Here is an 18,044-nt window from a genome sequence, read left to right as displayed (position 1 = left end):
GATCCCTACCTGAATGCGTTAAAGTTCCGTTCATACCACATACACAAGCTCATTAAGTAAAGACTTCTTATATCCAGTATAAAAACATTTTAAATACATCGTGCTAAAAGCGACTTTCGGGCTCTAGATCTCTTCTGCTGTTTCATTTTTCAGGTTTTTCGAGCAATCGTTACAAAATCTATGTCTCTTCACACCAAGTAGCTATCTACTATAGTTCGGATGCAGATTACAAAGGAAATCAGTCAAATACTTTTGCCGACCAAACATTGAGAATTGAAAGTTAGCTCGTTGTTAGCCTTTTCCGGCGCCCTTGAATTCGTCGAGATTATCACGCGTTCGTAACCATGACCCAGGGTTTTGTTAGTAATGTTCCTAGTGGATCTAACGCTAAAGCCAAGGAAGGTCAGTATGAGGATAAAGGGAAACCTGCTGCCATCAGGTCAAGCAACATAGTTGCTGCAAAAGGTATATCGTAGTTACATGTTAAATATTTTCAGCTGTCGCCGACGCAATTCGTACTAGCCTGGGACCCAAAGGAATGGATAAGATGGTAAGAAAATTTAATATTTTGATTTTTGTGAAGATACAAGAGGCGAAAGGTGATGTCACAATCACTAATGATGGAGCCACGATTTTGAAACAAATGAGGCTTCTTCACCCTGCAGCCAAAATGGTAATTAGTGGTTAGAAATGTGATTTGTTAGTTGGTAGAATTATCAAAAGCTCAAGACATCGAGGCAGGTGATGGTACCACTTCCGTAGTCGTTCTAGCAGGAAGTCTTCTCGATGCTTGCTCAAAACTTCTAGATAAAGGTATCCACCCAACCTCCATCTCAGATGCTTTCCAAAAAGCTGCACTGAAGGCTTGTGATATTCTGGAGGGCATGTCTATCCCTGTAGATCTAGGAAACAACGAAGAACTTATCAAGGTGGCTACAACCTCACTTAATTCCAAAGTCGTCTCACAACACTCGGATTGCTTAGCACCCATAGCCGTAAAATCTGTCTTGAGTGTTATAGACCCAGCCTATCCTAACTCCGTCTCCCTCGATGATATTCGTGTCGTGAAGAAACTTGGGTAAGCCTTGTTTTTACAAACCTTTAAATGAAGTATCTGACTGGAAATATATGTACAGCCTCAAGAATAGGTTTGTAACACATGGGCTTAATATACCCAGTCATTTGGCTGGAAATCCTGTCCTGCTAAGTGATTGCACTTTTTCGCACGTATTCTCTAGTGGAAAACTACAGATCATTGCGTTCATATTTTTTAGTTGTTTACACTAAAATAATGAATTTGTAATACAACTGGTATTACTACCAATTGTCTCAACATTCCTGATGGCTCAAAGTTCTGCACATGAACCTTTTCATGTGTGTAAACTCATACTCGACATCTCTCAGAAATGACAATATAAACGGCTGTACTAAAGAATTTAACTCATACTTTATTGTTTTGTTATTTACACCTGTATAAGTCAAAAGTTGGCATAACAAACTGATTAAGTCTGTGCTCTTATATTCAACCTAGTGCTGTACAGTATGAAATGTGATACTGACCAAAAAGACTTCGTTATCCCCCACTGTAACAATAAATTGATAGTTCATACTCACTTAGTCATAGAGTCCACCTACTTTGATCTTGGTTGCACTAAAATCACCCGATTGTTCTGTTACATTATCTTAAAACTGCACGGCGTCTATCGCCGTGGCTTCTCTACCAAGATTTCGATGTCTGAAGAGTTATAATATGATAGTTTTTTATGTTCAGTTACGACTAGTATTTTCTGGTTGGCTACAAAAGTATTAATTGATTTCATCACCAATTTCTTTTTTAATATTTTACTCTAAATAATAGAGGCACAGTCGAAGACACCAAGTTAGTCGACGGTCTTATACTCAACCAACGTGCTGAGTCTGCTTGTGGCGTTAAAAGAGTAGAGAAAGCGAAAATAGCTCTTATTCAGTTTTGTATTTCTCCTCCAAAAACAGATGTAAGTTGTCTTAATATGCAAAATATCTCTGACCTCAGATGGAAAATAATGTCGTCATTACAGATTATACGCAGATGGATAGAATTATGAAAGAAGAAAGACAATATATTCTCAACATCATCAAAGCTGTTAAAAAGGCTGGGTGTAATGTTTTGTTGATTCAGAAAAGTATTTTGCGAGATGCTGTAAATGAATTAGCTCTCCATTACTTTAATAAAATGAAGATTATGGTTGTCAAGGATATCGAGCGAACAGAAGTAGAATTTATATGCAAGGTGAGCTGGTTCTGTTTTGAATTAGGAAAATAATGGTTCATTGGTTCTTTATTGCTCCTTTAAGTTATATGCAAAGAAGTTGATCAGTTTACTCGGGTTTGGAATCCAGATAATTTCTTTTAACTTGCTTTCCTCTAATCATTCTATTTATAACCAAGTTAGCTAACAACCTGAGGTTTTCAAATAGAAAATTACTCAATTCCCAGTAAATTATTTTAAGGTGTATTTGTCTAAGCTGTATGTAGATCGATAAAATTCAACAGTCCACAATGGTCATTAACGTTTGTAAAAGTATCTCGAGAAGAATTTTTGTGCAACATTTTTTCATGCTTTTCTGATAGACACTGCATTGCATACCAATAGCAAGTCTAGACCATTTCAATCCAGAATATATGGGATCTGCAAGTTTAGTTGAAGAATCGGAGGCAACCGCTCATTGTGTTCACATCACAGGTATTGAGAACAGGGGAAGGACAATGTCAATTTTGGTCCGGGGTTCCAATAAACTTATGTTGGACGAAGCTGAACGTTCATTGCATGATGCCCTTTGTGTTATTCGGTGTTTAGTAAAAAAGAGGTACGTTAATAACTGTTTTTTGTCTTGTCAAAGTCATTTCTATCAGGTCAAATTATATATCATGAAACCCTCAATTTATGCTCTGTATAGTAGTCTAAGTTAATCTTAAATCCGTAATTCATTTATATAGTTCTTAGTTTTAAAATTCACTTAAAAGGTACTCTTGGAAACAATCATTTGTTTCTCTCGTAACAAAAAATTATTCTAAATTTGAAACTTTATGATTGCAACTGTCTGCAGTTTTAACATTTCCATCCATATTTCTAGAGCTATGATCTCAGGTGGTGGTGCACCAGAAATCGAAATTGCCCAAAAGTTAGCTGCATTCGCTAACACTACACCTGGTCTTGATCAGTATTGTTTCCGTGCTTTTGCTGATGCATTTGAAGTTATTCCGTATACATTAGCAGAAAATGCTGGTTTGAGTCCTGTACAAACTGTCACTGAACTACGAGCTTTACATGCTAAAGGAGAGAAAAATGCTGGCATCAATGTTCGAACGGTAATTGACTTTGTTTTTACTTAATTACCGACTTGGATCTTTAATTAAAGTTCTTTCGGTCGTGTAAATTACTGGCAAGATATCCCGTTAAAATTTAAAATTGTCTAGATGTTGTAATCATCGAATCCTTCCTGTCTGAATTTTAATAAATTTAATACGACTTGGTAACCAAGTGCAAATTCATGTACTCAAGGTTGAGCCGTTTCTACTTAATACTAGTCTAGTGTTCCTAACTGAAGCAGACGAAATGTGGTTTGAACTTGCAAACCAATGATTGGAAAACAAGTGTTCCAACCGTTATGCCACCAATTGTAAAGTCAGTATGTATTTCCACTTAATCGTATTTTGTGGTGGAATCCTATTTAACTGCGTACATCCTACTTGACAACATATTCACGGACTGTTGTCGCTATAAAAAGATCATCTAGCCTTGTATAACATTACTTTCCCTAGAGTAAGTCTACTTACAATACAACTGAAATTCACCCTCCAATAAATTGAATGGATTTGTTACTCACCATCATAAAATGATCAAAATTTTAAAATATTAGCGCGATATTCACTACTTACTGTGCTCAAACGTAAACTTCCCATATTCCAGATCAGTTGCTACTTCTTTTGAATGTCTTCGATTTAAATATTCAGTTAGAGTTCATAAAAGCTTGGATTTAAACACACTAGTTACACATTTTTTCACCTTGGTTGACTCAAGGCACCAATGATCTAAATCCATCTCAAGAAAATAACAATTTCTATCATTGATGTTCAACAGCTGAGTTACCAGCCAGTCACAAATGTCCATCTCAAGTTGTAACACAATGTTTACCATGTATGAATTGATATATTAGTTTAGGTTACCATATAAACGTAATTTAAATTATCCAAAAGTCAAATATAAAAACCTACTCTAAAAGTATGCTATACTATAAAATATTTTGTTTTGGTTATTCCCAATGGTAGGTATCTGTGCTACACTTATCTAATTAATGCTCATTTCATATTCTTATGAAATCCGTGGAAATTGTTTTCGTTACCAACGTCCACCATTTTCCTACTTATTATTTAGTTTTTCCTCATTCAACTTAGTATTCTTATTAGTAGTGGCTCATCACCTTTCATGATCCTTAGTTAATGTCACCCTATTGTGAATTTAGGGCGCTGTCGTGGATATTTTGGCACAAAACGTGATTCAACCTATGTTGGTCAGTTACAGCGCTGTTACTTTAGCTACGGAGACTGTACGTAGTATCCTCAAGATAGATGATGTGGTAAGTTATTTATCCCATTGATATCTCTTAAATTTAAACTTCTGTTAACTAGCTCTTCATAACCTGTTAAGTAAGTAGTTGATTCACGTAATTGATGATCTAGGTCTATTAAAACAATACACAGTCGTATCATGTATGCATAATAAAATTTAATTACTTACCAAATATCGTATTCCTTAATTTAGCTTGAGAAAATTCTTTTAATCCGGATATTCTCTGTCAGTTCTATGTGACAGTCGTGTTTACGTATCTCGGTAATCCATTCGAGTTAAACTGACCTCAACACATTTCTTTAGGTCCCACTGCGCTTGAAAAATCTGTTAGAGAACACTAAAACTATGAAACTAACAAAAGTGATGGTACCTTCCTAAAGAAAAGAGGCAGTTGGAACAGGTTCCTCCTAAAAGTACTACACCTTACCTCATGTATTTCCCCAATAGTTAAGGCCTTGAAAATACGGAGTTAACACATCTAGAACTCTACAAAACAACCATGGTTGACTGTTCTTAAACATTTGCTCAATGGGCTCCAGGTCTCCGAAACCACCCCTAACCCAGTTTCCTTCTCAACTACCTCGAGAAAAAGTATGTCTCCTCTGTGTGCGAAACGGGAGAGGTGACAACTATCCTTACACCTACAACAGCTGTGATTTAAGTATCCTTCTGGCCAGTCAGTCAGTCGTGTAACGTAAAATCTAGTATATAAGTACATCGTTCCAGGTTGCCGCGCCAGTTTGTTTTTGATTCAGGGAATTAAGTGATATTTATCATCATGTAATGCGTTTAATTCATCTTGTATATAATAGATGATACATTTGAGATAAATATCATTTTCAAAAGTTATTGTTGGGTTTTCAATGAGAAGTGCAGCTTTTCTATGGTAAAAACATTCCTCTTAATAAAGTTTCATCATTCTACCTTCTTTTTACAGATCAATGCAATCAGGAACTAAGCAAGTTTGCATGGCTCCTATACTAAAAATGTGAAACTTGTTATTGTTTTCATGAAATATAACGTTTTATCGAATTCAATGGTTATTTTTATATCTAGTCCAAAACTTTAAATAATCGAGACCTTTATATGTGCTACATGTCTTAACATATTTCTAGTGAAGTTTACTAAATATGCAGTATTGCAATTACACTGATGTTTAGTTTCAACTATGAAAGTTCTTTTTCCATCTCAATTCGATAGCCACAGAATAACTACGCTTATAAAAATATAATCTCAAATTCAATCTACAAATCATCTTAATGTAAAATGATCAACATTGACCTCTACTTGACAAAAACGGTATGATTGCAACGAATTATTTTTTATCAGTTCACGTTTATGTAACCAGACTCATATCATTCAAAAGCTTTTTCACAAGTAACAATTAATTGCTTGTTACCAATAGAGCCAGTTATAAATCAGTTGAGTGAGACTTAGTATTATTTCTGCTTTATTATTCACTTTCAGATAGACGGTTAAGTATTCCATAATCACTGGAGCGATTATGATCGATTTCTCTGATCACATCTTATACTTCAAAAATCACCCACTCATCTTACTATCAGTGATAGTAAGCAACTAATGTTACAAGTCAAACTAAATAGGCCCAAATACACTGAGTAAACTAAACAGCTTCCTAACTAACGTATGATTCAATTACCAATGATACCCATAAAACTTATAAAATATCTTATAGTAGTACCAAACCTAAAGTATATTTTGATTGCTTTTACAGATCTAGCCAAAGTTATCCAAGAGTATATTTTATTGTAGAAAACACAAAAAGTTAAAATTTCGCAATGAAATTTATATTTTCAGTGGATAGTGGCGTGTACATATACTAAAATGTTTCTATGGTTTGCTTCCTATCTATTCACAGAATTGTGCCACGTAGACATGAACATATCGTATGCAGTGAAAATAGCGGATCCTTCACATAATGACTACATCATAAGAATTTATTGACTGATATTTTAGACTAAATTTTAGCAATTATTAGACTACAAAACTTTTAGTCTTACAGATTTTAGTTCATAATAAAAAGAAAGAACAACTGTTAAATATACTAAATTGAGCAGTTAGGACGTCTAGAGTGTTTTGTGCAAACGTGTCCGGTATCTAGGGTAAGGACATTGTGTGTAGCAAATTCGGTAAATTCCTACTAACTAATACTATAATAACTTTTGTAAATAAAACATTGCCATAAGTTCCCGAATATCAGTAGATGTGACCTTATAATTTTACGTTGGAACTAAGTAATTCTTGTTTTTGAATTACATTAGTTTGCAGTAGCCACCCAACTTCGGACATATGTTTAGATTTCTACAGTTGTGTATTTTTGAGTTTTTGCATATCCTAGGATTTCTTGAAGACTACACATTTCCTCTGAAAGTCGTACTTTCGTATTGAACTCAAGTCCAATCTGTTGCTGAAATAGGCTTAAAATGAATTTATATTATAACTTGTGTGTTTAATCTTTCAATGGTATGTTGATGTTACGGAACTAACAAGATACGAAATCTACTGAAAGAGTTTAATATTAGTCAGATCAATAACGGAAAGAAAATAAAAATTTATCGTAAACTAAAGGCACTACATATAACCGAAACTCGCTGGTTGTTGCCGTTTTTGATTACTTAGTGCTCGAGTGTCAAACCGTCCCACCAGTGAATGGTTTTCTAGGCATTACTTATCTTAGTATTCCTGTCTATCCCTGGCCACGTGATTGGTTGGCCTTTTCCTTATAGGTTGATAAATATGATCCATAACAATACATCTGTTGATTGCAGATAGTTGATAGTGACCATTCACTTGAAATGTCATTAGAACAGGCTGGTCTAACAAAATAGCTGATTAGTGTTTCCTAGTTAGAAGTTGTCTAAAATCAGTTTGTAATGGGAAGTATATAATTCAACAATCTTCACAAGCCTCTACACTATGTAACTGTTTACCGATTCACATATCTGATGAAATATCTAAAAAAAAAACTGTTAGAATTTAGAGATCACTAAAACCGGTCACTTATATTTCATCATGTTTTCAACTCGAATACACTGCAGGTAGCGACAAGTATTTAGCTTGTCGGAAGCTTCATTTCTGCACACTTATGTGGCGGTTCAATATAATTTTTATTATAAAGTGAAGGCAACTAGAGAACTAATAAAATCAACTAGTAGTCCCAGTAGGTAATATCATCTATGAGAACTATGCGGTGCAATGTAAGAATAATTATTTATCAGTATCACTAGAATGTATTTACACTAAATCGAGAGTTGAACAGACTTGAATATAACTATTACTGTCTGATAGTTTAACAACCCGACAGTACTAGGTTCGTGAGACTCCAACATCTTTAGTCTTATGATTGAAAATACGAATTGCAAATATCTAGTTATTATTCTCTTGGTAGATTTCTTCACGTTGAGCAAGTTGGTGATTAATATTACTCGGTACGTTGATAGGTGGAATGCTGAGTTGATACGTGTATATTTCCCGGCATATTTTACTATTCATCTATAATACGAAATAAACTTATAACTTCCCTCCGATAACATCTCCGGTTACTGCATTAATCCTTGTTCTTCAAGTCACAATGAGCAAACAGGTGTTAACACAATTATTTTTAAACTCGCAGTTTTATCATAAACTGACAACCATTCGGCCTCAATGAACTTAGTGAGAATCAGGAAAATTGTCTTATGTGAAAACCTTTGAGATGTCATGCATGTGACGTACCTAAGTCACTAAGCCGCGTTTCAAGATGGCATCAATCGTCCGAACAAACGTTGGTAGACTTAACAATACTTCTTTGATGGTACCACCGTATGTGAACATTTCTTCTGGGGTAAAAACATTCAGTTGCGGAAAGTCTCTGAAAATCTACTAATCAGACAAACTAAGTGTAACGAATGCAGAGCTAAGCCTGGTGTAATAAAGCGTTTTGAACTTGATTTTCTGAAACCTGCAAAATCTCTGACTTCTAAGTGTGAATGACCTCCTTAACTAAGTCACAGCTAAAATTTACAAATTATCGGAGACACCCAAATCCTCAGACTATCCACCGTTATGCTCTTACCATCTTCAACCAATCCACAAAATTGAGCAACCATTCACCAGTGTCTTCAGTGAGTTGATAACTCCCAACAGACCTAGTTGAACTCCACTGGTTGCTGCTTCTCACTAGAACTCCAGAAAATACCTCATGGAGCCAGTCACTAGTGAGCATATGATCATTATCAGAGGGGGGTTCTGTGGAGATGCCATGTATAATAACATTTTTGAATATAAACTCATTGCATGAATTTTTTTCTACCAATCTACCTGGTTTCATCAATACAATATTGAATGTATCTTTCATGAATCACCAATAGATTAGGTCACAATGGCTAGACATTAAATAATTTAGTATAAAGTTCATTACACCTACACTCTGTATAAATACAAAAGGAATCTTTAGATTTTTGTATAACTATTCAAACAAAAACATTTTCTAATCAAAATATCCCAATTAAATGTAGATATTTAATGATAATTTATAATAATATCATAAATCCTAGACATAATAGTTCACTGATTATATAATATAAACAAATTCAGAATATCTTTCCATGAAAACCGACTATACATATATATATTACTTATTAATAATTCAGTAGTACCACTAACTTTCAAGCGAAACATCTGGCTTAAAGTCGAGTACACAAACATGTTTAGTCAATGATTTCTTTTACACTTACGATGGAAACATATTGTTTATATTATTTAAAATATCATTGTGATGATTCAGAAAAATGAAGTGAAACATTCTCAAGTTGATTGCTGATCATCAGCAATAAGTTTTTCTGGAAACAATCAGTGACCCACCAGACAAATCAAAATGATCTGATATGGGTGAAACCATTTCTGTTGATTCTACGGCAATAATATCAGACAGACTAAATGATATTTCAGAACAGTTTGGTAGATCCGAAACAAATGTGTGGAAAATGATCATATATGTACTCTTTTTACCAAATAAGATAGTTCCATCTACTTCCTTCTAATTGAATTAGTCTGACCACTTATAAATACGTAAGAATCATAATATTTCACAGCTTTACTTGCAATGCTTATCTTTTCCTGTATAGAAGGGTTAACAAAGAGTTTGAAGTCCTCATAGTAGTTGGATCAAATCTTATACTACAACAGTGAACCTTTAAAAATGATCCCAGAAGGTAGTTAGATTTTTTTTCAAAATAATCTAGTCAAGCAATAGAACCAATTCTACTCTGCTACTTACCGTGATAAAAACATATTCATAGCTGTTGTGTGTGTTAGTATTTATAGGAAAGTGTTTGATTGAATGTATATTTTCATATAAACTTCCGTTATGAACGACAACACCTTTACCACTTCCAGGAAAAAAATCACTGTTTTCAGTCAGAACAACCTGCTTCCATATGTCATACTGATAGGCTAAAGTAAACATTTGACGGTTAAAGGCAATCGACTGGACATTCAAATGTACTACCTGGCGATCATCATCGGGGTTTACATGCCATCATCTTGAGAAAAATGACGCTCTCCATTGTATACTTGCCTACCTCATTCTGTATCAGTCAAATACGTTACCACTAAGATTTTCAGGCACCCAGCCGCTGATCCAAAAGATTCTAACGATTTTCACTATACATTATGCATAAAGGGGCATCACTGACACACCAAACAAGGCTAAAAGGATTGTATGCTAGAAAAAGGCCGTACAGTCAGAGTAGGCTTTTATGAACAAGCAAAATATTCACCTACCTAAAGAAACACACACATATCTTTGTCCGGGCCAAAATGCAACTGATATATTCCCATACGGTGTCAACAAAATTACTCTACTAATGAGTAATACAGCTCGCCACACAGTCGTAGTCTTGTTTCTCTACAGAGGCAAACGGTTAGGCCTCAGGGGAGTAAACGTTCAACATGCTAATTATATATATATATGGTGTGAAAGCTGTGATGGTCTAATTTAGCTGGGACTGTTGACCCTTAAATCTTAACATGCCAGCCAGATGGGTTGGAAAATAGTAAGACTAAAAACAACAACTTAAATCCCGACTGTGTAGGAAAGTGAGAACAGTGATGAGTTTCCCCCAGTAACCTACAACATCCCTACCTAACGAAAGGAGGGGTTAGAAAAAGTCCCTCCTAAAAGTACCATCCCTCACTTTACCATATGTATCTCCAGTCCCAGTGGTTAGGTCTCAGAAGAATGAAGAGAACGCATCAAAAACTATCTACAAAACTGCGGTGTGTAACTGACCATGAACAGTTTTTATAGGCCTCTGCTGTCGCACTTCCATATCGAAAAGGTCACTACTAATTCAATTTCTTCATCAGGTTCCTCAGGAAGAAGTATGCTCTTTCATAGTGTTTGCAACAGGGAAATAACAACCACCATACACCTCTAACAGCATGCGAAACCATCTAGTCCGAGAGTGTCATGTGACCTGATCAAATTGACACAAATGTATCATTCCTGTATCGCATGAAAATGACACGTCCACATACATGCTTAAATCCCAGAAACTAGTTCAAATCGAAGAAAGGTTTAACAAAAAGAAAGCAGAAAGATCATATATAATTGATTTTCAACCATTTTATCCATGAATAGCATTTAATTAATTTACTGTTTTACGAAAAACAGTGTCATAATGACAATGATACCAAACAATAATGTTATTAATTAACTAATAAATGAATAAATAAATTATTTAATTAGCAATAGTGCTGAAGGCAAAACAAAAACCCAATTCAAAATCAGAACCCATAATGATAAAGACAATGAAGTAACAAAACAGATTAGATCAACTGAACGACAAAAGAAAGAAAGAAACAATAACTTCCCCCATTTGTATTATCACCATGCCTCTTTTAAAAAATCAAGATCTTAACAAGTCATTTCAACAAATAAATCATTTTTTCTTGAATTATAAAATGAGAATAATTGAGCTAAACATGTGCATTACACTAAATTGAAGCGTCGTAAAAATTCACCGATGTTTAAATTTGAATATTCGCTAGATTAAAACAACAATAATAATGGGGGGGAACTAGAAACATCACGAGAAAAAACAAAGAAAACCGATTAAATAACAATATCGAAGTTATTATGAATGAAATAGCCAACCAATTTTTTTCAGTATAAGTTAATTACTAACTACTAGTTCATTTAAGTAGTATGTATATGTCAACAGAAGCAGCGTACATGCGTATACATAAATATTATCATTGCACTGGTATCAGGAAGATGTAAGAGGAGGAGTAGGGCTTTTAGGCACTACGTGGAATATTCATGTTTTAATGAATACATTTCAAATATATATCAAATAATTCAGTATAAACGGCTGATAATAATAATAATGAGTAGTGTAAGCGGTACACTAACAAAAAAAAATTATGAAATTAACATTAGTAGCCAATAGTAAATATTGGGTAACACAATATGAAATAGCTTCGTTTAAAAAAAAAGTTATCATAGAAAAAAAAAGAAAAAAATTCGTTAGAAAACAGAACAACTGAGTCATAAGTTAAGCCAAACATCAACCGGTTTAAATGTTAGTATTGACTTCAACTTCTGTCTTGTACATTGAATATACTACTAAATATAATCGAATAGATCACTAACAGTAGTAATTGCAGTAGAAGGCTAAACTTATGAATGCTTGAGAAAAGTTTGACAGCATAGCTGCCTTCCTGAATTGGCCATTGTTCCATGTGTGTGTATGTGAATGTTTATTTTATATGATATCGTGTTTCTGAATAATTTCAGCCACCAGGATTACCTCACAGAACTATGTGACTTAATTTTTCACTTACTGTGAATACAAATAAGTTCGAAAAAATACAGCGTACAAAAAAAAGTGTCTATCAAAAATGGTAAGCAATTCTGTTTAAATACCCACAATCCGTTATCACCGGAAACGTTCTGTGTAGTCACCGACTTTGTTTCAAAATACTAAAAAAAATTAATTCAACGTACAACTAATACTACTAATGGAAAGTATCAGTAATATCAGGAATAATTGCAGTAGTAATGGGAGTAATGTTAACAAGCAATTTTTTTAAAAAAAAGAAAACAAATCATACTGTTACTGTGATAATAATAGTAATGTGTTAGAATGAGTAATAAATAGATGCGATGGCGCTTTAAAAAGAAGTGGAAAAGCGAAAATGTCTCCAAAAAAAAATAATAATAACAGGAAAGATTCGGATTCCCTGAACTACCCGTCGACCAATAGCATTTTGAATAAACCTAACAAGATAAAAATGATTTTTTAAAATGTTGACAAAAACAAGAATTTTGATTTTCCTAGTAAAAAAGAAACAACGATGAATTAATCAACGTTGAATAAATGAAGTTTTCAACGAAGTGTCCTATGAGAAACGTACACACATCCGATTGGAAAAAAAATTAAAGTTTAGAATTGTCTTCCGTGATCCTCAAATCCTGGTACTATTAAAAGCATCAATACTGTAAATCAATAGATCGATGACAAGTAACAAGAACGGTTTATTGTCTTGTGGTTGTGTTTATGTCTTGCTTGATACCTGTGTATTGTTACTACTACTGTTACTAGGTGGATCATAACAGTTCGATTCCATTTTTATTTGATATTCTCTATTATTTTGAAATTGGTTAAGTGCTACATTTGTTGAAGACGTAGTTGTCAATGGTGATAAAGGACTAGAACAATCCATTGAATTAGTTTTATTCCCAGAAGATTCATGATATTCCAAGCCCCATGTTTGTTGATTATTATTATTATTACAACCATTACTGTCATTATTTCCTGTACTATTTCCGACTGAGATTGATTTATTTGTCATGATTATTGTTGAATTGTTATCTAACAGATCTTGTCCACTTAATAGACGTGATCTATCTCTTGAGCCTAAAATCGATATAAGATTCGGTTGTGGATAATCTTTAAATGTAATAGTTTCACTTAAACTATGAGAGTTATTTTCCAATGAAGGAAATGATAATTCATAAGTGGAACAAGATGATGATGATGAACCAGAGGCTGGACCACGTACAGATACTTGTGAAGTACTTCTTGACATTGGAATTAACATAGAATCTGAGATATCATGATCTTCTTGATTAAGAGTTGACACCTTGTTAGATTCCGAATTTTGTGCAAAAATGCGACTTTCATTGTCTTTTACAGAATTATTTGAAGAGAAACCAAATAAAGATTTTGATCTATTTGGTGTTATATGGGAATGTAACAAATTTACTGGAGGAAGTAATGATGACGATTCATTAGAAATGAAATTTTCATCTGATACTTCATTTATAGTGTACGTTTTCCCAAGTGTTTTTGTCTTCCATTCATAATGTTGAGTTTCACAATCCATATTCTTGTCTGATGTTAATAAATCATTTAAATCATCTAAAGGCTCTTTGAAATTATTTAAACATGTTGGTACTTCATTTAAACATGACAAATATGGTACAGCAACTCCAGGACAATGACGTTGTAATAATATAACACAATGTTTTGCTCGTGAACGCCAACTTTCTAATTCTTGCATTAATCTACTAGCTTCTAATTGTAAACATTCAACTTGTGATTGTAATTCTTGTGTTCGTTGAACTTTACGTTCACGACATTTTTGTGCAGATTTACGATTTCTTTCACGTCGTTTCATTCGACGATCTGCTTCATCTGGATCAACCTAGTTTCAAATGAAGTATAAAAAACAAGTAGGGATTTTTAGAAAAAAGTAGTTCCATTTTTAAGTTGTTCTAGTTACGGTGTAAACCATCAACAGTGAAATACAGGTGCATCCAGTTGATGAGTCCTAAGTAAGATGAAACGCGTGTTTCGGATTCCACTGCTAGCCACCATCTATCTAAATTGTGATGTTTTTTAGTACAATGAATTATTATTGAAAACTTAACTTAGAACCAGAGATGCTCCGGTACTATAGTTGGTTACACCTCTAGAGCCAGATCTGAGTAGCCATATTTTAAAGCTGATCGACATCAAACATCCGGAATTAATCATTTTATCTTGCTATCTCAGTGTGTCTGAGTGTCTACAAATGATAGTGTTCCCTATTGTGTTAAGATAGTCATGTATTGTGTACTGAGTGGTAATACTCATCAGACAATTGGAAATTATTAACCAAATCCTTAACAATAGCTTATCATTCGCTAAGATTCACATTCACTTTCTGTCATACTAGTTACTTTATGACACAGGACAGTGATCTAAAAAAACTTAACATTCCGAACTGACCGACAGTAGACTGAAATAATTCATCTAACTAAACATTAAAATGACAAAATATTGGACGAAGAAGTTTTTCCATTAAACGATAATAAAAGCAAACCAAAGGTATGCGATATCAAGTATAAATCATAGTAGCCAACGTAAAATCACACTTTATATATAATTTTCACATCCCAATTGTCTGTTTGTTAACCAAATACTAAAGCTAACAACAACATGAAGCAGTTTTACACTCTAAACAGAAAAATTGTGATAAGGGAGAAATCGAGCTATGACTCATTACTATAATTTAAGAGAGAACTTCTTTGTAATCTGATTGGTTAATAATTTGACCTTAAAATGTATCGACCTGAAATTGGTAGAAATTTAGCGAAACAATTTGATTTACCTACGCCTATATGTAGTAGTAGTAGTAGTAGTAGTAGTAGTAGCAGTAGTAAGGCCAGACAAAAAAGAAAGTATATTAGATTTGGCTATCGTTGTAAATCCGGAAAGATTTTTCCATGCATAGAATTCAATATTGGTAAATATGGTCACGGTCTGTTAGAAATAGGTGTAGGGCAAGAATATTTTTCGATTAGATATTATCCCTTAAGAATTTGTATGAATCACATGCTGTATTTTTATAGTGAGGTATCTTCGGGAAACGCCTGAAGGATAATTATAGAGTAACACAGTTCTTGATGATGGATCATCAAGAATTTCTGTCAAGCCATAAAAATTATTATCCTCATTTGTAAGAATTTAAAGCTAGGAAGAAATTCTGTGTTGATAATGATGGCGTATCACATGGTCAGTGCTGACCCGTTCTAAGGCCAAAAAACAAGATGCATGTAGGATAGCTTTATTATATTCAACTAGCTATGCTGTGGGCTTCCAGATAAAAAAAACCATGGTCGGAATGTTCTGGAAATATCCGAGATCATTTTGACTAGAAAGACGTAATGCCATTATTGATTTTAGAAATCCCGTATTTCACTTTTCTACTTAAACTTTTATGCGGTTCCATGTTATTCTGATACCGCGAGATATTCATTATCTTGTCCTAATTATACAGTAATATGATGTAATACTATTCATATAATAACTTTATTGTTATTATTTACTAATAATATGCAATTCGGATCTCTAGGATTCTTATTATTTGGTTCTGAGTGAAGTTCGGTTACTCACTAAACGGTGTGTATACTATTTATACATTGGACAATTGGATATGAACTCATGGGTTGCTGACGATACAGAGAATTAACAATGAAATCCAGGTTATTGCGTATTTTTTCAATAATGAACCCAACTCTTTTTTCGATTTTGATTCTTTATGTGTCTACACTGATGATGGATAACAACATATGAAGGAACACTAGGAGCATATCAATGACATTTAGGATTTAAACCTTGATTAAGTTAAACAGTTTACTCTTTTATGGCCACGATAATGTAAAGGGATGAGGAAAAATGATGTTCTAAATTTAAGGATCATCTTATTAATTATCTTTTTTAAATCAATGTCATTCTAGCTTACTAGTTCGCCCTTCAGATTTCTTCGCCCAGTAGCTAATGTAGGTGCAGGTTTTCTTGTTCTTCCTGGAGTTTGTGGACATCCACTGCTACATGTCGGCGTAGGTGATGCTTCACCATCATCTGATGAGCAACCAAATTTATTGCCTGAAAAACCTATAGTTGAAGAATCAGGAGTCATGGTAATTGTACTTGTCACAGGACTTGCTGTTGAAACAACCAATAATCGTGTTGGTGTGGAGGCACTACGTGAAGAACGATTAGAAGCTTGGGGTGGATTCTTTACATCACAATTGATTCTTGACTGAAGTATATTTTGTCCACAAGTTAAATTAGATGGGCTATGTGATCTATTCTCATAAACATTATCACCAATATTGCAATATCCACCGGCTTGAAATGCATGATGTTGTGCATGGTTACCTGCAGTTATATGAGATCCTGTTTGATGTCCTGAATGATCGTCATGTCTTGGTGTTGGACACGTTGTTGGACAACGATTTATATTCGAGAAAACTGTTGTATTCCCAGTAGGTGATAATACTGGAAACCCATTTACACATGACGACAATTGTTGAGTATCATCAATCATATGAGGACAAAATCCTGATCTAGAGTTGATTTTCAGATCATCTGTAAGAGAACTAGTATTCCAATGTCCGAATTCACTTTCTGGTATATTTGAATAATTCATGTATTCATTATTATTGTTATCATTATTATTACTATCATTATAGGCTATAGAATCAGTCAAATGATCATATTGAGCATTCAGTAAATTATTACGTTGATAAATGTAATTATTTCTTGTACCATTATGATAATTATTCGTAACACTAACAGCAGCACTAGTGATTGTAGTAGTAGGGGTTGTTGTATTAATGTATGGTTGTTTAATCTCCATAGTTTGATCACAATGATTCAAATTCACAGCCTCTGAATTATTTGAATAGTTTAAACTATTCGATGTACAATATGAATTGTTAGCACGATTAATACTACTACTATTATTATTATTGTTATTACTATGAATGTGTGTGTTTAACACGGATGGTCGTGAATAATCTGATTTTGATTGCAACAATAAATGCGGTGCGGGTAACGATGTATTTTGACGTCGTTGTTCTGATGGGTTTTCATTTGAAAAAGGAGATGGACTTAGTGTAGCCATGTGATTCATTGGATATAATGTATTGTCATGATGATGATGATTACTATGAACACCATGATGATGTATATTAAAGTTTTCAATCAGTGTAGTCGATAAATTTCCACTATTACGTTCATTTGTTAATTTATTTGAACAAGTAGACATCGTCGACATTGGTAAAACAAAAGAATTGTAGAAACTAGTTATATTCTTGTATATTGTTACCCCGAAATTTGCAGCAGATCAGTCATGAACCTGAAGGTATAAGAATAAACATTTCGTTTTTGTTTTTCTCGTTTTCCTAAGCATTAGCGAATTTTAATAAAACAGATTGAATATTAAACATTATTGTAAGTTATAAGCAATGATGGATAGTGGCTAGCAGTGAAATCCAGGACTCAGTAGCTAAGTGGATAACGTGGTGGCGTTTGAAGCGAACGGTACTGGGTTCGAGTCTCAGAGTGAACACCAACTCTGAGATGCAGGTACATCC

The 18,044-nt window shown here is 33.9% G+C and overlaps 2 protein-coding genes across 2 annotated transcripts; one reads left to right on the top strand and one right to left on the bottom strand.

The window, feature by feature from the left end:
• The first annotated feature begins 306 nt into the window (after positions 1-306).
• Positions 307-5,644, top strand: Smp_004600 (putative chaperonin containing t-complex protein 1, delta subunit, tcpd). The gene is made up of 10 exons (XM_018797356.1): positions 307-465; positions 498-550; positions 584-673; positions 705-1,078; positions 1,859-1,994; positions 2,033-2,269; positions 2,611-2,846; positions 3,114-3,348; positions 4,503-4,616; positions 5,547-5,644. Exons 1-10 carry the CDS (start codon positions 345-347, stop codon positions 5,565-5,567), a joined length of 1,617 nt encoding a protein of 538 aa, XP_018652406.1. The 5' UTR covers positions 307-344; the 3' UTR covers positions 5,568-5,644.
• Positions 5,645-11,490: 5,846 nt separating this feature from the next.
• Smp_124600 (hypothetical protein) lies at positions 11,491-17,725 on the bottom strand (the record flags this gene model as incomplete). Its single annotated transcript, XM_018797355.1, has 5 exons — positions 11,491-11,658; positions 13,494-14,323; positions 16,406-17,073; positions 17,188-17,360; positions 17,448-17,725. 5 exons carry the CDS (start codon positions 17,723-17,725, stop codon positions 11,604-11,606), a joined length of 2,004 nt encoding a protein of 667 aa, XP_018652405.1. The 3' UTR covers positions 11,491-11,603.
• Between the last annotated feature and the right edge of the window lie 319 nt (positions 17,726-18,044).

The sequence above is a fragment of the Schistosoma mansoni genome, chromosome 4 (assembly GCF_000237925.1).
Source record: "Schistosoma mansoni strain Puerto Rico chromosome 4, complete genome".
Taxonomy (NCBI): domain Eukaryota; kingdom Metazoa; phylum Platyhelminthes; class Trematoda; order Strigeidida; family Schistosomatidae; genus Schistosoma; species Schistosoma mansoni.
This window is presented reverse-complemented; position numbering and strand designations above follow the sequence as displayed.